Consider the following 27,135-nt stretch of genomic DNA (forward strand, 5'->3'; position numbering starts at 1 on the left):
TTCATTGATGTTTCGCTCCATTAATCCCGGAACATCTCTGGTGGTGGAGCAATGGCAAGGACGTCTCCCTGCCGCCCCCTATAGCTGACCCTAGGACCCTTGCTTTCCCCACGCCTGGTCCTTCCTTCTTAACCAAAGCCAGAAGCATCCCTGCTCAGCCTCCTCGGCAAGGTCTTTCAGAGCCTTTCTGAGTTTGGGGCCAGTGACTCCCATACTCTTCAGGAAGCGCTGGGTGGATACTCCCACGAACCCCCTACAGCTGACTTCCACTGGGTAGCTGACAGTTGACCACCCAGCCTCTCTGCATTCGGCTGTGAGGTTGAGATACCGGCTTTTTTTACTCTCAAAGGCTGCCTCCATTCCTCCCTCCCACAGGACAGTGAGCTCTGCAAGATTACTGCCCGGGCTGTGGCAGACCAGAGAATGATGTCCGGTCGGGGGTTGGTTGTGGTGATCCCTGTTGGAAACCTGAGCTGCCGATCGAGGTCCACTCTCAGGTTCCACTCACAACTGCCTGCCAGGGCTGATCTCTGTGGCTGCGTGATGTTAGAGGCCCCTCCTCCCTCTCTGGCCGAAGTAGATCGGCCACCCTGATGTCAGTGCTAGGGGCTCCCTGGCTGTTTCTGCCCTGCATACCTCCAGGATCTCCTCCAGCCTCCGCAAGGTCGGTCATGGCACCACCTATACCGACCCTGGGTCAGTGCTGTTTTGCAGCTTGGCAGGATGTGCTGCAGGCTCCGGATTTGGGGCATTGCAGAGTTGGCAGCTCTCCTCTGAGCCAGACCACAGACAGAGGTTGCTGGGACTTGGGAGGGTGTCATGGGTTGGACCTTATGAAGCAACTCAGCCTGGCTTGGGGGATCTTCCACATGTCGGCCCAACCTACGGTCCTGCTTATTACTCCTTCCCAGGTCATCCAAGCGTCCTTGCTGGCATTGGCTAAGGACTTTGATCTGATAGTTCTCCTCCACTGTCCTCAGGCCTGGACTCTTGTCAATCGTGAGAATTTTTGGGCAAATATGACAATGTACAATAAAGTTATAACAACTTTTCGTTTATCAATAAATGTTCAAACTGGCCCGCCCGCCCAAACCCACACCGTTTGACAAAAACTCAAGCTGTTAATAACTTTTCATCATTAAGGTCTTAAGATGACAAAGACCGAATTTGAAGTAAATCTGATGAAATCTCTAGGAGGAGTTCGTTAAAGTATAGCACCTTGACTTTTAGGTCTACTTCCTGTTGCCACTTACGGTGCTATGACTTTGAGCTAATATCGGCCTGTAGATGTCCTGAGTGTTGAACTCTTATGAATTCTGAAAAGTATCAAGCTAATTGGTCAATGTACACTCAAGTTACACACACTTCCTGTTTCAATGGCGGAAATGCACAGAATGGCATGCCCTATGACAAAAGTTTTTCTTTTAATACGTTTTCTCGTTAATGTCTTAAGATAGCACAGGCCAAATTTAAAGTCGATTGGATGAAATCTCTAGGAGGAGTTCTTTAAAGTCCATCCATCCATCTTCGTCCGCTTATGCTAGTCATGGATTGTCTATAACGAACACCATGTTCGAACATAGGGATGCTCATAAGTGTACCTGGTACCAGAGCACCCTAGGCCGAAGGTCAATGATCGATTTTATAATCGTTTCATCTGATCTGAGGCCGTATGCTGGACACTCGGGTGAAGAGAGGGGCAGAGCTGTCAACCGATCACCATCTGGTGGTGAGTTGGGTCAGGGGTGGGGAAGACTCTGGACAGACCTGGTAAGCCCAAACGTAGTGCGGGTAAATTGGGAACGTCTGGAGGAGGACCCTGTCCAACGGACTTTCAGCTCGCACCTCCGGCGGAGCTTTTCGGGCATCCCTGTGGAGGCTGGGGGCATTGAACCAGAGTGGAAAATGTTCAAAGTTTCCATTGCTGAAGCTGGGCGAGGAGCTGTGGTCTTAGGGTCTTAGGTGCCTCAAGGGCGGTAACCCACGAACACCGTGGTGGACACCGTGGTCAGGGAAGCCGTCCGACTGAAGAAGGAGTCTTTCCGGGATATGTTATCCCAGAGGACTCCGGAGGCAGTTGCAGGGTACCGAAGGGCCCGAAGGGCTGCAGCCTCTGCCGTGAAAGAGGCAAAGCAGCGGGTGTGGGAGAAGTTTGGAGAAGACATGGAGAAGGACTTTTCGGTCGGCACCAAAGTGCTTCTGGAAAACTGTTCGCCACCTCAGGAGGGGAAGGGGAACCATCCAAGCTGTGTACAGTAAGGATGGGACACTGTTGACCTCAACTGAGGAGGTAATAGGGCGGTGGAAGGAGCATTTTGAGGAACTCCTGAATCCGACTACCACTCTATGTTAGAGGCAGAGCTGGAGGATGACGGGGGATTGTCGTCGATTTCCGGGCGGAAGTCACTGATGTAGTCAAACAACTCCACAGTGGCAAAGCCCCGGGGATTGATGAGATCCGTCCCAGAAATGGTCAAGGCTCTGGGTGTGGAGGGGCTGTCCTGGTTGACACGGCTCTCTTAACATTGCGTGGAAGTCTGGAGCAGTGCCAAAGGAGTGGCAGACTGGGGTGGTGGTTCCCCTTTTTAAAAGGGGACCAGAGGGTGTGCCAATTACAGGGGTATCACACTTTCAGCCTCCCTGGTAAAGTCTACTCCAAGGTGCTGGAAAGGAGGGTTCGGCCGAGAATCGAACCTCAGGTTGAGGAGGAACAATGCGATTCCGTCCCTGGTCGGGAACAACGGACCAGCTCTTCACTCTCGCAAGGATCCTGGAGGGGGCCTGGGAGTATGCTCAACCGGTCTACATGTGTTTTGTGGATTTGGAGAGCATGGCGCACCGGTCCCCGGGGAGATACTGTGGGAGGTGCTGCGGGAGTATGGGGTGAGGGGGTCTCTACTCAGGGCCATCCAATCTCTGTACGACCAAAGTGAGAGCTGTGTCCGGGTTCTGCAGTAAGTCGGACTCGTTTCAGGTGAGGGTCCGCCTCCGGCCCAGGGCTCGCGTTGTCACCAATCCTGTTTGTAATATTTATGGCCAGGATATCGGGCGTGCGGGGTGGGGAGGGGGCTCGGTTCGTGGGCTGGGGATCTCATCGCTGCTTTTTGCAGATGATGTGGTCCTGATGGCATCATCGGCGCGACCGTAATCGCACGCACTCACTGGATCGGTTCGCAGCCGAAAGTGTGAAGCGGTTGGGATGAGGATCAGCACCTCTAAATCGGAGGCCATGGTTCTCAGCAGGAAAACCGATGGAATGCCTTCTCCAGGTAGGGAATGAGTCCTTACCCCAAGTGAAGGAGTTCAAGTACCTTGGGGTTTTGTTCGCGAGTGAGGGACAATGGAGCGGGGAGATTGGTCGGAGAATCGCGCGAGCGGGTGTGGGTATTACATTCCATCTATCGCACCGTTGGACGAAAAGAGAGCTGAGCCAGAAGGCAAAGCTCTCGATCTACCGGTCAGTTTTCGTTCCTACCCTCACCTATGGTCATGAAGGCTGGGTCATGACCGAAAGAACGAGATCCAGGGTGCAAGCGGGCGAAATGGGTTTCCTCAGGAGGGTGGCTGCGGCTCCCTTAGAGATAGGGTGAGAAGCTCAGTCATCCGTGAGGAGCTCGAGTAGGCCACCTGCTCCTTTGGCGTCGAAGGCGCGCCAGTTGAGGTGGTTCGGGCATCTGGTGAGGATGCCCCTGGCGCTCCCTAGGGAGGTGTTCCAGGCACGTCCAGCTGGGAGGAGGCCTCGGGAAGACCCAGTTCTTTAAAGTATGACGTGGAAATGGCCAAAATCACACTAATTTCGAACTTTCAATTCAAAATGGCGGACTTCCTGTTGGGTTTAGGGTATGGCCCTAATGAGCTTTTATATATGCGGCTTGACATGCTACATATATGTACCAAGTTTCGTTAGTCTACGTTAAACGTAACGCAGGGGCTCAATTTTTCTTTTTGTATGGGGCTTAGCGGGCACATTTTTGTGCGCCTATTCCCAAAACTCTTAAAATACGTACATTTTCACCAGACTTCATGTGACCGCCAATTTTTGTGAGTTTTGATTATGTTTTCGTTCCCCACCAAAGACAATTATTTGCAGGAAAAAAGACTTCCTTCAATTTCAAAATATAATTAAAGCTGCGCAGTAGCGATGGGTGGGCCCTCGCCTCTCTTGTCGCGGGTTACCGGTTGGGCCCGCTCCTTGCGACCGTGCATTTGAGCGGCACTCAGAAGCCGCAAATCGTCAACAATGAAAAGGGAACTCCCTGCCGAAGTTCAACGATAGCTCACACAAGACTCTACGTCAAATGGTTCATAAGCTGTGAAAAGGGGCGTGGCAAAAGCGTAGGGGCGGGTCAAACCATCACCAATTAAAAGGAAGTCTGTGCTGAGTTCAATGATACCTGACATAAGACTACCTTAAACGGGTCAAACGTTATGAAAGGGGGCGTGGCTTAACCATAAGGGCGGGTCAAACCATCACCAATGAATAAGGAAGTCTGTGCTGAGTTCAATGATATCTCACACAAGGGTCTACATGAAACGGGTCATTAGTTATAAAAGGGGGCGTGGCTAAAGCATAGGGGGCGGGCCAAACCATCACCAATGAAGAAGGAACTCTCTGCTGAGTTCATTGATACCTCACACAAGGGTCAACCTTAAATGGTTCAAATGTTATGAAAGGGGCGTGGCTTAAGCTTAGGGGGCGGGTCAAACCATCACCAATGAATAAGGAAGTCTGTGCTGAGTTCAATGATATCTCACACAAGGGTCTACATGAAACGGGTCATTAGTTATAAAAGGAGGCGTGGCTAAAGGTATAGGGGTGGGCCAAACCATCACCAATGAAGAATGAAGAGTTCAATGATACCTCACACAAGGATATATCTTAAATGGTTGAAATGTTATGAAAGGGGCGTGGCCTGAGTAAGTGGGCGTGGTCATATTCTTTGTAAACTTTCCAATCCATCGTTTTATGAGAGCATAACCTATTTGTACTACTTGTAGACGTTTGGTATCATTTTGGGCATTATTAGTGGGGTAACTTACGAGATACAAACGTGGGTCCGTTAGCCCCCTGCAAGCTATTCAGCTGATAACACTACTCTACGCTACTCTACGCTAACTCTCCCAATGTTAGACCCAGGTGAAAAAAGCTTCTGGGGGGGTGTTTGGCTCGAGGTCATGGTGCAAAGGACCCTAGGGTGAAATTACTCCGAACCATCACTTTAAGATGGCACAGACCGAGTTTGAAGTTGATCAGATGAAATCTCTAGGAGTAGTTCGTTAAAGTACGACATGTGGAAATGGCCAAAATCGCACTAATTTCGAACTTTGAAATCAAAGTTGTTGGATTTAGGGTATGGCTCTAATGAAGTTTTTGTACATCTTGACATGTTACATATGTTTACCAACTTTTGTGAGTCGACTTAAACGACTGCAGGGGCTAAATCTTTTTAACTTTCTAGGGCGCGCGGGAAAGCCATTTTTGGGCCGCCTATTCCGAAACCCTTAAAAATAACGTAAATTTTCACCAGACTTGATGGGACCGCTAAATTTGGTGAGTTTTTGAATATGTTAAGCCCCTCAAAAAGGCAATTCATTTGACGGGAAAAAGAATAGAAGAAAGAAAGAATAATTCCTTCAGTTTCAATAGGGCCTTCGCCGCTGTCGGTGCTCGGGCCCTAAATATAATAATCTCTACAAAAACAATAGGTTCCTCGCACGTACCTTGCACTGAACGTGTTCGGGCCCTAATAATAACTGCTGTTGATAAGATCACAGACAGTTGTAAATCAGATTTAAAAACTACAAACAGGATCAATTTTGGTATGAATATTTGTGATGAAAACATGAAGGGTCATCGTCTGAGTCACAATGTTTTTATTCCATCTTTGGGTTTATTTCTGATGATGAACAGGTTCATAACACATCAGATCCAAGAGAAACTTTATTGGGACAAAGCACTATAACTGCCGACAGCAAACAGAGACACAGCATGGTATCAGACTGCATTCTGGGTATTAGGTAATGATGGGGGGGGGGCACCACATGGAACAAAAGAAGATGATTGGCTCAAAGAGAGAGAGTAGTGTCTGTGATTGGAGAAATTTTATGAAGCTAAAAGGCTAATCAGGAAGCCAAAAGGCTAACCCAGGCTAGTTAGCAGTTAGCCTGGGTTAAGGTTGGAGAAAGGCCCAGGATGTGTTTAGCCTAGCTTAGCACAAAGACTGGAAGCAAAGGGAAACTACTACTTCAGGTGTGTCTATTTTGTCTTTCAGTGGGGTTAGGCTAGCAGTTTCCTTCTGTTTCCAGTATTTGTGCTAAGCTAGGCTAAGCTAGCAGTATCTGTACTGGAAACAGAGAGATGGAACTGATAATTTGACTCTGGAGAAAACAGAGGACTGTCTCAGTGTTTCTTCTTCTAATGTCATTTGAACTTTTCCCTCTGAACGATGAGCAGCCAACTCTGAGCTAGAGTTAGGGATGCACAATGTTTAGTTTAGGGTTAGTGGCACGGTCGGAAGTTGATTTTATTTAAGCATGCTTTTACTTTGGATTTGCTGTGTTTTTAGTATTTGCTGTGTTTTTATCTTCTGTTATTTCATGCTTTTATTTTGAAATGTTGTGTGTGTGTTTTTTAAACGTTGGTTTTACTTCCGCCATCAGACATGTAGCCTAATTATGATTAAGGACTTGCACCTTGGGACCAGAGAATGGATTGACTGTTTTTAGATATAAAAAGGGCAGAACGGAGCAGACAGAGAGAACAGCACCCGAGTTCAGTGAGAACAGCATTGTCCCCGGTCTGAGGAGGAGGCCTGAGAATACACCGAGGAAAACGCAAACACCGACCGGTTAGCGGCTACAGTGGGAGAAGGTGAAACTTCTCCCCTGCGCATAAGTCTCTTTTAAGACCGGTGTTTGTTGTAGTGTGTAGTGTATAAAGCTGTGGTAGTTTAAAAGGACGTTTGACTGGCCCAGAGTTCTCCTCTGCAGACTTTGCCCAAGGAGAGGAGCCAGGCGAGAAGAAGGTGGTCACCAGCGGAGACCGTGGACTGTCATTTTAACCTCCCACTCCTGTTCTGCCGCATTATTTTAGCTTGATTTTAGTTGGTTGTGCTTTCTTGCTTTTAATTTCTTTTAAGGAGGAACTCTTAGTTGTTTTATTCCTTTTAAATAAACCTGTTATCCCTCTAACTGGTTGTACTCACTGTTTGAAATACCACTGGTTTTAACTGCTCTCCCCTGACATAAAGGACCTTGTTAATCTTTTATCTCAAATTTGAATCTTGGTAGTTTTAAGAGGTCCTAGGCCTCAGTCAAACCTAGGTGGCGTTGTCGGCCCCCGTTTCAACTTAGCCACGTCTTACATTAGGGCTGCACAATGTTTAGTTAAGGGTTAGGGTTGCACAATGCTTAGTTTAGGGTTAGGGTTGCACGATGTTTAGGGTTAGGCCTGCACAAAAAATTCTACATCGCGATGTGTGATAGTCACATTGCAGGACGTGAGATGTTAACACTACAACTTTTACGCTGCTTGGTAGAAGAGTAAACCTTCACCGTTCTCCTTTTACATGATTGTTAGCAGCCGACCCATCCTCTTTAAGACATGTGGCCATGGAAACGTGGATGTGACGTAACGTTAGTCCGACAAGGTTTGTTATGGGAAGTGAGGCTCTCTGTGTGTAGAAAAATACTGTAACACAGTGGAGCACATGCTTCTCCATGGGTAGTGAACCTACAGTTGTCCGTGTTTATATTCACTGCAAAGACAAACTAAATCACCTGATTAATGCAACGTTATCACTACATCTCCTGGCCATGTTTCATCACAGAGTTGCCAGAAAGCTGCTACCAGCCAGGCTAAAGCTCATATAGTCAGCCTTAAGAATGAAGGGGTTTGTCCCAACTAACGGTTACGGTTCGAGGCCACAACGCTGGAAACGTAACTCTAATCTACACCAGAAGTCTGTGTCTGATATAACATATTCACACTGACTTAAGTGTTCTTACATACACAGAGTTTGTTGCTAGTGCGTGACATGCAGGCAACATCTTACATACACAGAGTTTGTTGCTAGTGCGTGACATGCAGGCAACATGTATAAATTATTAATATCATTGACATTAGCCTGGATTGATAGTATTCTATGAACTCCCCAACGAAAAGAAGAACAATCATTGCAATGCCAGTTTTTTCCAATATGATACAGCCCTCTCTGGTTTGGTGGGCGTGTCAGAGATGTTATCCAATCAGAAGGGACGTGTCTGTAAACTCGTGGTGAAAAAAAGACACGAAAGGGTGTTCAACACATCTCTGTTCCAGTTTAAATGAACGGTTTGTAACGTTTAGTTTCAACTACACAGACCTGGTTCCTCCCACCTGACTGCGCTGTGATTGGCTGTAGACACGCTGCGCTGTGATTGGCTGTAGACACGCTGCACTGTTATTGGCTGTGGACGCGCTGCGCTGTGATTGGCTGTAGACGCGCTGCGCTGTGATTGGCTGACTGTAACTTAATAAAATCTCTCCAATCGTGCGTGTGATGTCAGATGAAGGTCATGAGGAAAAAGACAAAATTATCTTTTTTCTTTCTTCCATCAGGTAGTTTCCTTGGTAATGGGAGGGGGGGCTCTGCAGGCTCGGGGCTGTCCAATCACAGGCCTTGTTTGGCGAGGGAGGCGGACACCTGACAGGAAGAAGAGGCGGTTCATTAAAGGACCCTATGCTCCTGAGCACCGGCGTCTGAGACACCGAAGGAACAAAATCTTTAAAATATGAAGGTTTGAGTATAAAGAGGGGAAGTCAAATAATGTTTAGATCCTGTTTGAATTGAGCCATGATTTACATATCTGATGTTTGTCAGTTTAAAAGATAATTCATCAAGTGAAGAAAATCTCAGTTTGTCGTAGTACCTCTTAATTTAGTGTGAAACTACATCTCTCTTCTCACACAAAATACGTTCACCGCGCGGCACCAAGGTTATTATAGTCGCACAGTTTGTTTTCGTTAACGATTATAACCTTGGCTGGTACACACTACACTAGTCTATCTTAGCCTCTTCTTATCTCTATGTGGTATGTACATAGATATGCATTCATGGATAGAAAAATTAAGCGTAAAAAAATGCATCAAAAGCGTAAAAAAAAGTCCAAAGTGTAAAAAAGTAGATGAAATACGCAGAAAGCGGCAAAAAAATGGACGAGAGTGTCGAAAAAAGCGTAAAAACATACACACATACATACAAACTTACACACATTACGTCTGATTCTGATTTAAGTAAATGTTATCAGACCCATATATCAGCTCCTACACAGTCTCCAGTTCTTTTGATTATGACAGAGTAGCTCTCAAAATGCTCTACATGTGATCTGTTGCTGATTTTAATTAACAACAGACTGTAGATGATCTGTAATCTGAACAGATTTAGTCTCTCTGACTTCTGAACATCACTATCAGCCACTACAACATGTGTTCTGTACAGAATAAGCATTTAAATCAGACACATAGCAGTTAAAATCCCTCCAATTCAAAATCAAAAAAGGTTACATAAAACATCATCATGTTGAGTCAATTCTGAACCAATCAGCTGTTAGATCAGCTGAGAGGCCGTTGTTTCCCAGCATGCCCCTGGGTCCGCCTCGGTCTTGCAGTTGGTGAAAAGCAACTGCGCTGCCTGCGATCTCAGAACTGCGGCTGCCTTGATCTCGTGAGATTATCGTTGCCCGCGGGTGCATGATGTCAGAGTGAGTCGGGATCAAGTCAGACACAAAGCTAACCGGCATGCATTGGCGCGATTGCCGGTGATTGATTCTGCGCAGACCTGGCTCATCTCCGAACAAGCCTAATGCCTCACCTGGTCGGCCAATGTGTCGAGGGGTGTGGCTTCAGCTGCGTTTAGGCTTCCTGGGGAGAAGGTGTCGCTGGAGGGGGCGGAGTCAGGCTGGACGATGATGTCAGCCCCGTGGTCCGTCCGAGCTTTGGCGCTCTCTCTGAAGCTCAGTTTCTGACTCTCAATCTGTCAACACAAACACAATGTAACTTATTAAACTATGTTATTGGTAACATGTATCATTTATACACAACTGCATAATATACTACATATATAAATATATATAAAAGGGTTAGTTCAGACCAAAGACGAGTTGAAACTTGGAACTTCTTGCAACGAGTCGGTCTGCAGCGTTCTGAAACCTGCCAATTCACACCAATGAGTCGACACGAGACGGTGTATCATCTCCATAACAACGACTCTTTGTAGTTTCGTTCTAACTTCTGACTTCCAGGCTTTTTGTAGCTAAATATATCATTTGTTTTGTCTAAATATGAAGGAGGACAACGTTAGTGATACTAAGATGCTTGCTACAGTTACATTTCTAGTGACAAATTGCGAAAACACATTTATTTCTCTGATTCATGGCTTTGTTCTAATGCCGCTGGGGTCCCTCTCTTCAGTCACTCTCTATCTTGGTCCACAATATAACGCTACCGTGCTTTCTGACGGTCATTGAGCCTCCGTCTAAAACTCTGCCTCTTCAACAAGCTGTTTGTAACAGAAAAAAAATAGATTACAGATCATTTTATTTCTATAGTTTATAGCTGACTTTACCTTCGGACTTCTCTATTGGCTGTTGAAACAGGAGACGTCTCTTACGTTCTAAAACCAGCCTCTGGAGACTCAACCAGCTGACTTCTCTATTGGCTGTAGAAACGAGATGTCTCTTATGTTCTAAAACCAGCCTCTGGAGACTCGACCATCTAAACTTCTCTATTGGCTGTTGAAACAGGAGACTCTCTTACGTTCTAAAATCAGCCTCTGGAGACTCCACCAGCTGACTTCTCTATTGGCTGTAGAAACAGGAGACGTCTCTTACATTTTAAAACCAGCCTCTGGAGACTCGACCATCTGACTTCTCTATTGGCTGTTGAAACAGGAGACGTCTCTTATGTTCTAAAACCAGCCTCTGGAGACTCAACCAGCTGACTCCTCTATTGGCTGTTGAAACAGGAGATGTCTCTTATATTCTAAAACCAGCCTCTGGAGACTCAACCAGCTGACTCCTCTATTGGCTGTTGAAACAGGAGATGTCTCTTATATTCTAAAACCAGCCACTGGAGACTCAACCAGCTGACTCCTCTATTGGCTGTTGAAACAGGAGATGTGTCTTATATTCTAAAACCAGCCTTTGGAGACTCGACCATCTGACTTCTCTATTGGCTGTTGAAACAGGAGACGTCTCTTACGTTCTAAAACCAGCCTCTGGAGACTCAACCATCTGAATCTCTATTGGCTGTTGAAACAGGAGACACCGCTTACGTTCTAAAACCAGCCTCTAGAGAATCGATCGGCTGACTTCTCTATTGGCTGTAGAAACAGGGAGACGTCTCTTACGTTCTAAAACCAGCCTCTAGAGACTCGACCAGCTGACTTCTCTATTGGCTGTAGAAACAGGAGACGTCTCTTACGTTCTAAAACCAGCCTCTAGAGACTTCGACCAGCTGACTTCTCTATTGGCTGTAGAAACAGGAGACGTCTCTTACGTTCTAAAACCAGCCTCTAGAGCTTCGACCAGCTGACTTCTCTATTGGCTGTTGAAACAGGAGACGTCTCTTACGTTCTAAAACCAGCCTCTAGAGACTCGACCAGCTGACTTCTCTATTGGCTGTAGAAACAGGAGACGTCTCTTACGTTCTAAAACCAGCCTCTGGAGACTCGACCAGCTGAGTCGCAGCGACACCATCAGCTGCTTTTAGTTGAGCTGAGACGGGCCGGTTCAGACTGCTGAAATTTTTCTCTATGACGTTCTAAAACAGTTTTGTCTCGTCTTGAACCTTTGGTCTGAACTGGGCTTAACACGTAGATATGAAGTGTTATAGTAATGGAGAGACAGACAGACAGAGAGACTCATTAACGCGCTGTACAGGGTCGTTGTTCAGAGTGGTTACTGCAGAGGAAATAAATCTTTCATGGCATTTGTTGAAATTAATGTTGTTTAATGTTTTATTTTTTAAGAAGTAACTTCTTTTTTTAAATCAAGTGGCATTTTGACTCGGTATGTAACCATAGATCCGTGATGTTGTGCTAACGTTACTCGGTACGTAACATTAGCTTAGACCTCACAATGCCTTGTGTTTTTTATTCATATTTCTTATGAAGTTATTGTTCATAAGACGTGACATGAGTGACACATGCGGGTAGGCCAAGGCGAGAAGAGGGAGATTAGCTAACGTTAGCCAACAGATTTATAAAAAAGAGTCACAATCGAATACTAATTTCAGCATTTCGAATAGTATTGATCTTTTTACTATTCGAATTATATTCAACTTTCAGTGTTTGTTCCAACAGCCCTAATATCTTCTGCAAAGTGTTTCCTAACCTTAGAACTGTTACATGTTATATCTGGATGAGTATTTCCTGTGTTTATGTGTTAGCATGATGTTAGTGTGTTGTTAGCGTGTTGTTAGCATGTTCTGGCATATACCTTCTTTTTCCCTCCTCCCGGCACATGGGTGACGTTCTCCAGAGAACCAACTTTAGATTGAACGGTTTTAAAATCCACCTTCTCTGATTTAATCTCCACCTTCCCTCCACCTGACACACAGAAACACAGGTGAAACTTATGATTATTATATCAGACTAGTGTTGTCCGCAAGGCCGGTTGAAAACCCCAAAACAAAGAAATAGCAGAATCATTCCATTATTTCATGCTTTACAACATATATAGCGTTGTCAGTATTAACAGGATAACTATGTAATCACTTAGATAGATGTGTTTTGAAAAGCAAACTATATCATTGCTTAGAGTGTGTGTTGAAACCCCCAAAAAAAAAAAAAAAACATATATATCTTGCTTACATATTAATCTGTTTTTGCTTATACATTAATCAGTTTTTTGCTTATACTGATCTGTTTTTGCATTTTATGACAGAAAGAGCTTTTATTGAGAAAATGTGAAGAGTGTAGGAAAGCACCTAGACAGATAAGAAGAGCACAGGCAGGAGCTGCGGCCTTGATGGGTGCATGCAACTGTGTGTGTGTGTGTGCATCTTGAAGGCGCATGTGTGGCCATACACAACACATGAGCTGTAGAGTTCATGAAGTTCATTACTGTAATGTTGTTTGTGAAGTGTTTCCTACATTACCTTACAAGGACAAGGAAGTACATAAAGTATGTCCCTTTGGATAACTTTGGGAGGAGTAAAATGTTTTTCTGGTATAAATAAATATAAATATTTTTGCCGAGTAGCGGGCTCCTTCGCCGAAGGGGTTCTTAGCATGGCTGGTTCATATGAGTGTGTGAGAGCCAGGAGGAAAAGAGAAGCAGCTTTAAATACCTCTGTTAGAGCCGAGGCTTTATCTTCATTTTTAGTTTTATTTCTATTTTGTAAAGGACCATTTGCTTTTAATTTCTGCTTTTGTCACAAAATAATAAAACCACCTGAGTCCGACTTTGTACTAGGGGATCCAACTTTTGCCAGTTCTTTATTTTCTCTGGGATCGTTTTACCCACTGTCAAGCGGGGAGGGTTTCCCCTACGGGGGTTAGTAACTAACCTCTTGCCTCGCCCGGGGTTCCCTGATCCGGGAGGAGGTCTCTCCTTAGACGGAGAGCATGTGTGTCTCTATAAACTAATTAATCAGGGAAAGCGTCAAAAGCAACTCCTTTTTAGTATAGGTCAAAACATCTGCCCTGCTCAGGGCGGGATCTAGAAAAATATTTATGGGGTGGCGAGGGGGGCAGGAATTTTTGAGGGGTGGCAACATATGTCAGACGTACATTTACTGAATTTAATCAGTTATCACAGTTTGATGAGAAATAGTATGTACACACTACAAAAGGGCACAGGCTGCCATTTACAAACTCATACAGACAAACTTCATCTCATGCAATCAATGTCCTGCATTTGAGGTTTCATTTGAAACAGTTCATTTTAGGAATAAGTGACCGTACAATGTGATCTCACTTAATAGGAGATATAGAAGTATGATAGAAGTAAAGGGACATTATCACAGGAAAGGCATTAAGGTAAGACACAGGTGATGAGAGGCAGATGTGTGAGAGAGGAGAAGCAAACTGTTTTGGACTGTGTCAGAGAGGCAGCGTTGCAGGCAGCATTTGCACAAAATTAGGAACTGTCATTGATTAGTTATAACCATTAAACTGTGTTAACACACACTAACATTTTAGCCTGGGAGAGTATTTTTATGTTCATTTGTTTATTTTTTGTTTTATTTATATATATATTTTTTATTTTTTATATTTAATCTGAGCAATAGATCTAAAATACATTCTACACAAAATATAAAAACTCATCTCCCCATCTCATCAAACTTTCACACTGACAACTTTCCCTAATTATTCATATTTAAGCTTTGTCATTTGTTGTTCTTATTCATATCTAACTTAGTATACTATGCATCAACAATTTCCATACCGTGTGGACCAGCTTGACTGGAGATGGTTGGTGATGGCCCAGGCACTCTGCTTTCCCTTTCACTGTCTGAGCCCTGCACCTTCTCTTGTCTCGCTTCCTCCCTCCTCATCTTGGTGATGCTCTCTGTGATCTTCTCCCACCTCCTCCTGTCCCTGGTTCGCCTTGGCCTTGTATTCTGTCTGTCGCGTTTCTGTTGCCCTTTTCTCTCTCCTTCCACCTCATCTTATCCGTCTACCTTGCTCACTTGTTCATTTTCTATTTCTCTCGCCTTTCTCTTTGGAGATAAAAACTGAATATGCTACCTTTCCTCTTCATTTCTGTAAGAATCAAAGTAACAATGTTTCCCTTGACAGACGTTGAATCAATATTAGCTTTTGTAGCTTACTTTACACAGAACAAATGTCAGACCCTAAGTAACATTGTATAGTTGGCGAAATAACGTTCTTCAACCAGATTTTTATCATCTCAAAATCAGCATCGCAACTATGCTAGCACTGTGCTTTCGTTATAATTTCATTTCTTGATAGATGTTAATCCGTTTGACCTCTTTCCTCCTGTGTCTCCATTCATCGTGACTCCTGGCTCCTAAGCCCGGCCGCTCAGTTTTCCAAACAAAACCGGCTCTCTCCGGCTCTGGCGTCATCTTATGCTGCATTCACTGCAGTCGGACATTGAGACGCGACGTCAGAATTGTCAAATTGGCCATAACTTTTACCGTAATCGTTGCTGCCAACTGGGGTGGCAAGGCTTTCTTTAGGGTGGCAGTTGCACCCCTATGCCACCCGGTAGATCCGCCCCTGGCCCTGCTGACGGGCAACTGGCGTTCGTCCGTACGGCAAAAGGAGGCATGAGTAGGGCCGGGGTTTGGAAACGAAATAAAAAAAAGGGGTTTGTTTCGCCAAAGAAGGGAGGTACGCCTTACAAAAAATTAAGTCGACACTAGAATCTATAATACACACACAACATATGTATAATATACTGTATATACTGTATTTAAAGGGGTGATAGAATGCAAAACCGATTTTACCCTGTCATAGTTGAATAAATAGGACATACATAGAAGCTCAAAGTCCCACTGACACCCCTTTACTATGAAAATCTCATATTTTGAAACTGCCGCTGAAAACGGGCGAATCCCAACAAAGCTGGCTTTATGCGCGAGTCTCAAAATCCGGAACCTTAAGAGAACAGTCACGCCCAACATTTACATAGGCTACACAACTGACCTGAGATCAGGTAGTTTTCTGAATCTAGGTCACGCAGATCTCTGCTATTCCATTACAAAATTCACTTCTGAAACTTTTTATGCGAGAAATCAACCATATAAAGCTCAAATATGGGCCGCTTTTACGAAAAAGGATGGCTAATTGCAAATTTTCTCCGACTGTGTGCCGGAGTTTAGTGCCCGGTGTTGGTGCTGCCTGGGTTGCTACCGCCCGCCCTGACCGCAAGTGTCAGCGAGCTTGTAACGCCCGCAATCTTTTACGCCAGCCCGCAGGTTCCAGTTAATCTTATAATGGGTATGTGTGTTGAGTTATTTAAACAAACAATCGGGAAATAAACGCGCCTCTTGTCCGCGAGTCCATTGATAGAGCCGCGGTGAGATGGAGTCCATCAATGAGAGCTAGCTAGCCTCCTCCTAACTCTGACATTCACAAAAATACATTCAATTGATATCCGAAATCGGACAAGTGTTAGCTAAGCTTTGTAAGACCTTGAGGAACCTGTAATATTCATGCCGTGACGAAATTCAAACTGTAAATATACTTTAGTTATGCGAAAGTGAGCAAGCAAGCAGCTGCTCGTCCTACAAAGACGCCTTGCGTTCATAAAAATGCCTTAAAATCAAATCGGACACAACGGTTAGCTTTATAAGACATTGGGGAATGATGTTATATAAGTGGCGTGACGAAATTCAAACTGTAAATATAATTTAGTTATGGCGACAGTGTAGCTAGCTAGCTGCGGTATTTCCCCATTGTAATGAATGGGACATATAGCAAGCAGCTGTTCGTCCTACAAAGACGCCTTGCGTTCATAAAAATGCCTTAAAATCAAATCGGACACAACGGTTAGCTTTATAAGACATTGGGGAATGATGTTGTATAAGTGGCGTGACGAAATTCAAACTGTAAATATAATTTAGTTATGGCGACAGTGTAGCTAGCTAGCTGCGGTATTTCATAAAAATGCCTTAAAATCAAAGTGGCGTGACGAAATTCAAACCGTAAATATATTAGTTATGCCGGCAGCTGGCCGCAGAGCCCCGTAGTGCAGTATCCACAAAGGGTGACTTTGCCCTGGGTATGGAGCCCAGCAGGCTGCCGCTTTCTCGTCAGACTGTGTGGAGCTCCTAAAGTCCGACACGTCTTACCAAATTTCCAATTAGCCATCAAATTTTGTAAAACGGCCCATATTTCAGCTTTATATAGTTGATTTCTCGCTTAAAAAAGTCTCAGAAGTGAATTTGGTAATGAAACATTGCAGTGTCTGGAATATGAGATTCTGTCGCTTCTCTAATGTATGTGTATTGGGGATTCGCTCAACCAATCAGCGCATCTCTAATATGTGCGTATGGCAAGTCGCTCAAACAATCAGCGCGCAGCTCATCTAAATATTCATGACCATACCATATTTGGAAGAAAAGCTCTTGTTACAAATAGGGCCAAAACACAGGGATGCATAATGGCCAATAAAATATCAACCAGGCCATTTTCAGCCCAACCAATGTTACATACCCCATTAGGAGACCATAAGGAACAGTGTGAAATACCCTATAGAATCATTCTATCACCCCTTTAAGATATATAAACTATACCCAGCCACACAATATAAAAACTTACTTTACAATACTGTAGAAGAACTGTGAGTGTGTTTGTTTGTTTGTGTGTGTGTGTGTGTGTGTGTGTGTGTTTGTGTGTGCCTTTGTGTTTGTCTGTGTTTGTGTGTGTGTGTGTGTGTGTGTGTGTGTGTGTGTGTGTGTGTGTGTGTGTGTGTGTGTGTGTATGTGTGTGTGTGAGTGTTACCTGGTTTGTGTTTAATGTTGTCTTTGGAGCCACACTTTGATGCCACGCTGGTCAGATTCATCTTCTTATTAACAATCTGAACCTACAGACAGAGACACAAACACATTTTTCACCATTTTCTGACATATTAGAGAACATTGAAGCTGCAGAAATGTTCCCTGTGAATGCTGTCTGTTTGTGTGTGTGTGTGTGTGTGTGTGTGTGTGTGTGTGTGTGTGTGTGTGTGTGTGTGTGTGTGTCTGTGTGTGTGTGTCTGTGTGTATGTTTGTGTCTGTGTGTGTCTGTTCGCTTTGTGTGTGTGTGTGTGTGTGTGTTACCTTGCCCCCTCCAGGTGTGTGTTTGAGGTTCTCTGTGGATCCAACCTTTGACCTGACATTGCTGAGGTCAGGCATGGGGTGGGAGGGGAGGGGGGGTGTCCGTCCGCGGGAAGCGCCGGGAGACCTGGGGGGGGTCCGGACCACCGCCACCTGCAGGACCAATCACAACCAGTTTCACTTCTGTCAACCAAATCACTTATTAATCTCTGTATACATTTTTATTTTTGTAAAAGTTTCACAAAGTATGTAGACCAGAGAGACAGGCAGGCAGGCAGGCAGGCATGTAGACAGACAGACAGACAGACACACAGACAGAGAGGCAGGCAGACAGACAGACAGACACACAGACAGAGAGGCAGGCAGACAGACAGACCTTCTTGACGTCTCTGTTTGGAGTGGAGGATCGACTGGCCGGAGAACGACTTCCTGGACTGTTGGCTCCGTCCACTGACTCTGACGGATGGACAGACAGACAGGTGGAGAGACACACAGACAGGTTAACTGGGTCTTAGATTAGTAGTGGTGTACCTGTACTCTAGACTGAGATTAGTAGTGGTGTACCTGTACTCTAGACTGAGACTAGTAGTGTTGGACCTGTACTCTAGACTGAGATTAGTAGGTAGTCTACTGATAGTTAGCAGTGGTGTACCTGTACTCTAGACTGAGATTAGTAGTGGTGTACCTGTACTCTAGACTGTACCTGTACTCTAGACTGAGATTAGTAGTGGTGTACCTGCACTCTAGACTGAGATTAGTAGTGGTGTACCTGTACTCTAGACTGTACCAGTACTCTAGACTGAGATTAGTAGTGGTGTACCTGTACTCTAGACTGAGATTAGTAGTGGTGTACCTGTACTCTAGGCTGAGATTAGTAGCATTGTACCTGTACTCTAGACTGAGATTAGTAGTGGTGTACCTGTACTTTAGACTGAGATTAGTAGTGTTGGACCTGTACTCTAGACTGTACCTGTACTCTAGACTGAGATTAGTAGTGGTGTACCTGTACTCTAGACTGTACCTGTACTCTAGACTGAGATTAGTAGTGGTGTACCTGTACTCTAGACTGAGATTAGTAGTGGTGTACCTGTACTCTAGACTGAGACTAGTAGTGTTGGACCTGTACTCTAGACTGTACCTGTACTCTAGACTGAGATTAGTAGTGGTGTACCTGTACTCTAGACTGTACCTGTACTCTAGACTGAAATTAGTAGTGTTGTACCTGTACTCTAGACTGAGATTAGTAGTGGTGTACCTGTACTCTAGACTGAGATTAGTAGTGGTGTACCTGTACTCTAGACTGTACCTGTACTCTAGACTGAGATTAGTAGTGGTGTACCTGTACTCTAGACTGAGATTAGTAGTGGTGTACCTGTACTCTAGACTGAGATTAGTAGTGGTGTACCTGTACTCTAGACTGAGACTAGTAGTGTTGGACCTGTACTCTAGACTGTACCTGTACTCTAGACTGTACCAGTACTCTAGACTGAGATTAGTAGTGGTGTACCTGTACTCTAGACTGAGACTAGTAGTGTTGGACCTGTACTCTAGACTGAGATTAGTAGTGTTGTATCTGTACTCTAGACCTTACCTGTACTCTAGACTGAGATTAGTAGTGGTGTACCTGTACTCTAGACTGTACCTGTACTCTAGACTGAGATTAGTAGTGTTGGACCTGTACTCTAGACTGAGATTAGTAGTGGTGTACCTGTACTCTAGACTGTACCTGTACTCTAGACTGAGATTAGTAGTGGTGTACCTGTACTTTAGACTGAGATTAGTAGTGTTGGACCTGTACTCTAGACTGTACCTGTACTCTAGACTGAGATTAGTAGTGTTGGACCTGTACTCTAGACTGAGATTAGTAGTGGTGTACCTGTACTCTAGACTGAGATTAGTAGTGGTGTACCTGTACTCTAGACTGTACCAGTACTCTAGACTGAGATTAGTAGTGGTGTACCTGTACTCTAGGCTGAGATTAGTAGTGGTGTACCTGTACTCTAGGCTGAGATTAGTAGTATTGTAACTGTACTCTAGACTGAGATTAGTAGTGGTGTACCTGTACTTTAGACTGAGATTAGTAGTGTTGGACCTGTACTCTAGACTGTACCTGTACTCTAGACTGAGATTAGTAGTGGTGTACCTGTACTCTAGACTGTACCTGTACTCTAGACTGAGATTAGTAGTGGTGTACCTGTACTCTAGACTGAGATTAGTAGTGGTGTACCTGTACTCTAGACTGTACCAGTACTCTAGACTGAGATTAGTAGTGGTGTACCTGTACTCTAGACTGAGATTAGTAGTGGTGTACCTGTACTCTAGGCTGAGATTAGTAGCATTGTACCTGTACTCTAGACTGAGATTAGTAGTGGTGTACCTGTACTTTAGACTGAGATTAGTAGTGTTGGACCTGTACTCTAGACTGTACCTGTACTCTAGACTGAGATTAGTAGTGGTGTACCTGTACTCTAGACTGAGACTAGTAGTGTTGGACCTGTACTCTAGACTGTACCTGTACGCTAGACTGAGATTAGTAGTGGTGTACCTGTACTCTAGACTGTACCTGTACGCTAGACTGAGATTAGTAGTGGTGTACCTGTACTCTAGACTTAGATTAGTAGTGGTGTACCTGTACTCTAGACTGAGATTAGTAGTGGTGTACAACTGTACTCTAGACTGAGATTAGTAGTGGTGTACCTGTACTCTAGACTGTACCTGTACTCTAGACTGAGATTAGTAGTGGTGTACCTGTACTCTAGACTGTACCTGTACTCTAGACTGAGATTAGTAGTGTTGTACCTGTACTCTAGACTGAGATTAGTAGTGGTGTACCTGTACTCTAGACTGAGATTAGTAGTGGTGTACCTGTACTCTAGACTGTACGTGTACTCTAGACTGAGATTAGTAGTGGTGTACCTGTACTCTAGACTGAGACTAGTAGTGTTGGACCTGTACTCTAGACTGTACCTGTACTCTAGACTGAGATTAGTAGTGGTGTACCTGTACTCTAGACTGTACCTGTACTCTAGACTGAGATTAGTAGTGTTGGACCTGTACTCTAGACTGAGATTAGTAGTGGTGTACCTGTACTCTAGACTGAGATTAGTAGTGGTGTACCTGTACTCTAGATTGTACCTGTACTCTAGACTGAGATTAGTAGTGGTGTACCAGTACTCTAGACTGAGATTAGTAGTGTTGGACCTGTACTCTAGACTGTAAATTATATCCTGTACTCTAGACTGTACCAGTACTCTAGACTGAGATTAGTAGTGGTGTACCTGTACTCTAGACTGAGATTAGTAGTGTTGTACCTGTACTCTAGACTGAGATTAGTAGTGTTGTACCTGTAACTCTAGACTGAGATTAGTAGTGGTGTACCTGTACTCTAACTGTACCTGTAATCTAGACTGAGATTAGTAGTGGTGTACCTGTACTCTAGACTGTACCAGTACTCTAGACTGAGATTAGTAGTGTTGTACCTGTACTCTAGACTGAGATTAGTAGTGGTGTACCTGTACTCTAGACTGTACCTGTACTCTAGACTGAGATTAGTAGTGTTGGACCTGTACTCTAGACTGAGATTAGTAGTGGTGTACCTGTACTCTAGACTGTACCTGTACTCTAGACTGAGATTAGTAGTGGTGTACCTGTACTCTAGACTGAGATTAGTAGTGGTGTACCTGTACTTTAGACTGAGATTAGTAGTGTTGGACCTGTACTCTAGACTGAGATTAGTAGTGGTGTACCTGTACTCTAGACTGAGATTAGTAGTGGTGTACCTGTACTCTAGACTGAGATTAGGTGTACCTGTACTCTAGACTGTACCAGTACTCTAGACTGAGATTAGTAGTGGTGTACCTGTACTCTAGACTGAGATTAGTAGTGGTGTACCTGTACTCTAGACTGAGATTAGTAGTGGTGTACCTGTACTCTAGACTGAGATTAGGTGTACCTGTACTCTAGACTGTACCAGTACTCTAGACTGAGATTAGTAGTGGTGTACCTGTACTCTAGACTGAGATTAGTAGTGGTGTACCTGTACTCTAGGCTGAGATTAGTAGCATTGTAACTGTACTCTAGACTGAGATTAGTAGTGGTGTACCTGTACTTTAGACTGAGATTAGTAGTGTTGGACCTGTACTCTAGACTGTACCTGTACTCTAGACTGAGATTAGTAGTGGTGTACCTGTACTCTAGACTGTACCTGTACTCTAGACTGAGATTAGTAGTGTTGGACCTGTACTCGAGACTGAGATTAGTAGTGTTGGACCTGTACTCTAGACTGAGATTAGTAGTGGTGTACCTGTACTCTAGACTATACCTTCACTCTAGACTGAGATTAGTAGTGGTGTACATGTATTTTAGACTGAGATTAGTAGTGTTGGACCTGCACTCTAGACTGAGATTAGTAGCATTGTACCTGTACTCTAGACTGAGATTAGTAGTGGTGTACCTGTACGTTAGACTGAGATTAGTAGTGGTGTACCTGTACTCTAGACTATACCTGTACTCTAGACTGAGATTAGTAGTGGTGTACATGTACTTTAGACTGAGATTAGTAGTGTTGGACCTGTACTCTAGACTGTACCTGTACTCTAGACTGAGATTAGTAGTGTTGGACCTGTACTCTAGACTGAGATTAGTAGTGGTGTACCTGTACTCTAGACTGTACCAGTACTCTAGACTGAGATTAGTAGTGTTGGACCTGTACTCTAGACTGAGATTAGTAGTGGTGTACCTGTACTCTAGACTGTACCAGTACTCTAGACTGAGATTAGTAGTAGTGTACCTGTACTCTAGGCTGAGATTAGTAGCATTGTACCTGTACTCTAGACTGAGATTAGTAGTGGTGTACCTGTACTTTAGACTGAGATTAGTAGTGTTGGACCTGTACTCTAGACTGAGATTAGTAGTGGTGTACCTGTACTCTAGACTGAGATTAGTAGTGGTGTACCTGTACTCTAGACTGAGATTAGGTGTACCTGTACTCTAGACTGTACCAGTACTCTAGACTGAGATTAGTAGTGGTGTACCTGTACTCTAGACTGAGATTAGTAGTGGTGTACCTGTACTCTAGACTGAGATTAGGTGTACCTGTACTCTAGACTGTACCAGTACTCTAGGCTGAGATTAGTAGCATTGTACCTGTACTCTAGACTGTACCAGTACTCTAGGCTGAGATTAGTAGCATTGTACCTGTACTCTAGACTGTACCAGTACTCTAGGCTGAGATTAGTAGCATTGTACCTGTACTCTAGACAGTACCTGTACTCTTGGCTGAGATCATCTTGGCTGCTCTGGCGCCCCCTGCTGACTTGGAGGCCTGGATCACAAAGACATCTTTATCAATATAGAGGGATACAGAGCGCTGCAGATGACATGTTTCTGCAGGCGACCCTGAAGTTGGTATCGCTCTGGGTCCTCAACAGAAGGATTTTAGATTATTGCAGAACATAATCTACATGGCAACCAAAGTTTATGTGTCAAACTCAAGGCTCGCGGGCCGAATACGGCCCCTCGCAGACTTTGATCTGGCCCACATAATAAATCTTGGCGATCGAAGTTGTACACCAAACCAAAAAAAGACACCAAACTGTTTTCAAACTGTAATCACGCTACACCCTGAAAGGTGCACGTTTGTTTTCCTTGTAGTCACTAATATTTAATGATTTAATGAGACACAGACATTAATTAAAACGATGTTACCTTCAGAGGTTCTTCTGCAGTTTCCTTCACAGCTGCTTTCTCTGGAACAAATAAACATGACCTGATATTAGATTGTTATGGAATGTTATATTATGTTATGGATGAAGTGATGCAGACAGAAGCTGAGGTCAATGGTCAGGGAGACTGGGGAAATGTGTTTCCATGACAACCAAACAAGAAGTGTCCAGTCTGTGTCACCTTCACTACGAGAGAGGAAAACTTGTGAAATGTTCCTTTAAGCCTATGAAACCTCCTGAAACCTCCTGACAGATGACACAGAGGAGGGAGGAGGCGTAAACTAAAGAGGAGCAGCGGGGGAGAAAAGGGGGGAGTAAAAGAAAGCGGGAGCGGCAGCAGGACGACAGACCTTTCTGCAGAGGAGGAGCGCTTGTTTTTCCAGCCTGGGCAGCCGGTGTAGCTGGAGGAGCGCTTGGTTCTGCAGAGGAGGAGAGGGTAGCAGCAGGGACGTCCCCGTCTCCAGAGGGAACTAACCCACAGAGAGCAACGCCTGTGGAGCTTTTACCGACGTTTTCTTCAGTGCCTTTGTGGCATTCTTTGGCTGTTTCCTTTTGCTCCTCTTCATCAGGAGGTGAGACTGGGGAACTAACCCTCTTCTCCTCCTTCATCTCTCCATCTCCTCCTGGCAGCTGATCCTCCTCTTCCTTCACTACTTTCTCCTCCGTCACCTCCTCTTCCTGTTCTTCTCCTCTACCTTCCCCTCTCTCCTCCATCACTACGCCTCCATCTGGGAGTTTATGCAGAAAACTGACTGGGGGGAGGGGAGGTGTGCAGACAAACACAGAGATCAAAACAAACTCAGCACTGACACATGATTGGATGACAGATGATTGAGAGACTCTGAGACAGTTTAGGGACTGCACGGGACAGACATATTCATACAGTGGACTCAGAGACTCTGAGACAGACCGTGTGGGTGTGTCTGTGAAGAGGAGACTCAGAGAACTACAGCTGCAACTTCCTTATTTATATAATATGTTCCTACCTCCCAGCATGCACTGCTCTCCTTCGAGGGGGGCCGAGTGTCCATCCATCATCCTGCAGAGAGGAAAAGGAAAGAGAGAGAGAGAGGAAGAGGAGAGAGAGGAGAGAAAAAGAGGAGAGAGAGAGGAAGAGGAGTGGAAGAGGAGAGAGAGAGAGAGAGGAAGGAGACAGAGAGAGAAGAGGAAGAGGAGAGAGAGAGAGAGAGGAAGAGGAGAGAGAGGAGAGAAAAAGAGGAGAGAGAGGAAGAGGAGTGGAAGAGGAGAGAGAGAGAGAGAGAGGAAGGAGACAGAGAGAGAGAGGAAGAGGAGAGAGAGAGAGAACAAGAGGAGTCAGTGAGCATGCTCAGTAGAGAGTAGATCCTCCATGATGATGATGCAGCAAGAAACAATAAAGTCACTTTCTGTTTCAATCTGCTGACTCGTGCTGTCAACCACCAGCTCTGCTCTGACACTTTGATCTGAAGCTACATTAGCCTGCAGGCTAACAGGCTAACAGGCTAACAGGCTAACAGGCTATCAGGGTATCAGGGTATCAGGCGGTGGCAGAGCGGAGTAACACGGCGTCAGCGTGTGCCCCTCCTGCCGCCTCCATCCCTCAGACAGAGGAGAGGAGCAGCAGAGACACGTGGAGCTCAGACAGAGAGGTGGAGGCAGGCAGATTGATAGAAATACTCTACAGATACAATACAGAAAAGACAGACAGACACACAGACAGGCAGACAGACACACAGGAGAGACAGACAAACAGACAGACAGACACACACAGACAGACAGACAGACAGACACACACACACACACAGACAGACAGGCAGACACACAGACAGGCAGACAGACAGACAGGAGAGAGACAGACATACAGACAGGCAGACAGGCAGACAGACAGGAAGACAGGCAGACATACAGGCAGGCAGACAGACAGGCGGCTCAGTGTCTCACCTTCTGTCTCTTTTCCTCTCTGCTCCTCTCTGCTGGTGCTGCTGCTCATCCACTGCCGCCGCCCTCTGCTGCTGATGCATGCTGGGAGACGAGGCTGCTGTTGCCATGGTAACCCGAGGACACACACACACACACACACACACACAAACATGTCTTTTTAATACAAAACTTTCAGGAAATGAAGATGAAAGAGAAGAGAGGGAGAGGAAAAGAGAAAGAAAAAGAAGACATACTGACAGATTCCTAAAGGCTTTCAGGACTCTATGTCACATAACATAATATACCAATCATCATCATGATGTAAATCATGTGTTCCATCTTTCATGAATGAAGCAAACATCACATTTTCAAGTCTTCAGTCTGTAGTTAATGTGAACTCAGATTAATAAATAGATGTAGAGTTGTTTCATCTAACCCAACTTCTCTGGAAGAAAACAACTGTTATTAATCTTAAAGGAACACGCCGACTTATTGGGACTTTATCTTATTCACCGTAACCCCCAGTGTTAGACAAGTCCATACATACCCTTCTCATCTCCGTGCGTGCTGTAAGGCTGTCTAACAGCTCCAGCAGCATCAGGCCAGCACAGAACAGGCAGGTGAATGGTTCCAGCAATTCTACTGCTCCGAATAAGTGACAAAATAACGCCAACATGTTCCTATTTACATGTTGTGATTTATAGAGTCACAGTGTGTACAAAAAACAACGTAACATGAGACACAGCCATCTTCTAACCGTAAACAAACCGGGAACTATATTCTCAGGCGGAAGAATATAGTACTAATATAGCAGAGTGATATGCTCGCAGGAAGCCTGTCTGAGAATATAGTTCCCGGTTTGTTTACTGTTAGAAGATGGCTGTGTCTCATGTTACGTTGTTTTTGTACACGCGGACTCTACAAATCACAACATGTAAATAGGAACATGTTACGCTTATTTTGTCACTTTTGTCACAATTCGGAGCAGTAGGCTAGTTGGAACCAGTTACCTGCAGGATCTGTGCTGGGCTAAGCTAATGCTGGAGCCGTCAGACAGCGTTACAGCACGCACAGAGATGAGAAGGGTATGTATCGACTTGTCTCACTGTGGGGGTTACGGTGAATAAGCTAAATTCCCAATAAGTCAGCGTGTTCCTTTAAAGTCAAGTACTTGAGTACACACACACAGACACACAATGACACACACACACACACACACACACACACACACATACACACACACACACACAGACACACACACACACAGACACACACACACATACACTCACACAGAGACACAGAGACACACACACACACACAGACACACAATGACACACGACACACACACACACACACACACAGACAGACACACACACACACAGACACACACACACACACACATACACACACACACAGAACACACACACAGACACACAATAACACACCACAGACCACACACACACACACACACACACACACACATACACACACACACATACACACACACAGAGACACACACACAGACACACAATAACACACACACACACACACACACACACACACACACACACACACACACACATACACACACATGTTTTAGCAGCTTCAATAATGTGGATCAGTGTTCCCCAAAAAGGCCCAAGATGATGTCCTCAAATGTCTTGTTCTGTCCACAACTCAAAGATCTTGAGTTCCCTGTCCCAGAGGAGAGAAGAGACTAGAACATATTCATATTTTAAGCTA

The 27,135-nt window shown here is 44.8% G+C and overlaps 1 protein-coding gene and 1 long non-coding RNA gene across 2 annotated transcripts; both read right to left on the reverse strand.

Annotated features, from left to right (window-relative positions):
• Positions 1 to 602: 602 nt before the first annotated feature.
• Positions 603 to 25,862, reverse strand: LOC120575339 (microtubule-associated protein tau-like). The gene is made up of 11 exons (XM_039826056.1): positions 25,414 to 25,862; positions 24,480 to 24,532; positions 23,844 to 24,245; positions 23,477 to 23,517; positions 23,036 to 23,093; positions 18,147 to 18,226; positions 17,774 to 17,923; positions 17,457 to 17,538; positions 12,478 to 12,587; positions 9,852 to 10,013; positions 603 to 989 (listed from the first exon to the last, which is right to left on the reverse strand). Exons 1-11 carry the CDS (start codon positions 25,518 to 25,520, stop codon positions 603 to 605), a joined length of 1,632 nt encoding a protein of 543 aa, XP_039681990.1. The 5' UTR covers positions 25,521 to 25,862.
• Positions 21,232 to 22,933, reverse strand: LOC120575409. The gene is made up of 3 exons (XR_005641984.1): positions 22,804 to 22,933; positions 21,418 to 21,806; positions 21,232 to 21,384 (listed from the first exon to the last, which is right to left on the reverse strand). It is a non-coding gene; the product is annotated as an uncharacterized LOC120575409 (long non-coding RNA).
• Positions 25,863 to 27,135: the final 1,273 nt, after the last annotated feature.

Source organism: Perca fluviatilis, chromosome 15 (genome assembly GCF_010015445.1).
Source record: "Perca fluviatilis chromosome 15, GENO_Pfluv_1.0, whole genome shotgun sequence".
NCBI classification, from domain to species: domain Eukaryota; kingdom Metazoa; phylum Chordata; class Actinopteri; order Perciformes; family Percidae; genus Perca; species Perca fluviatilis.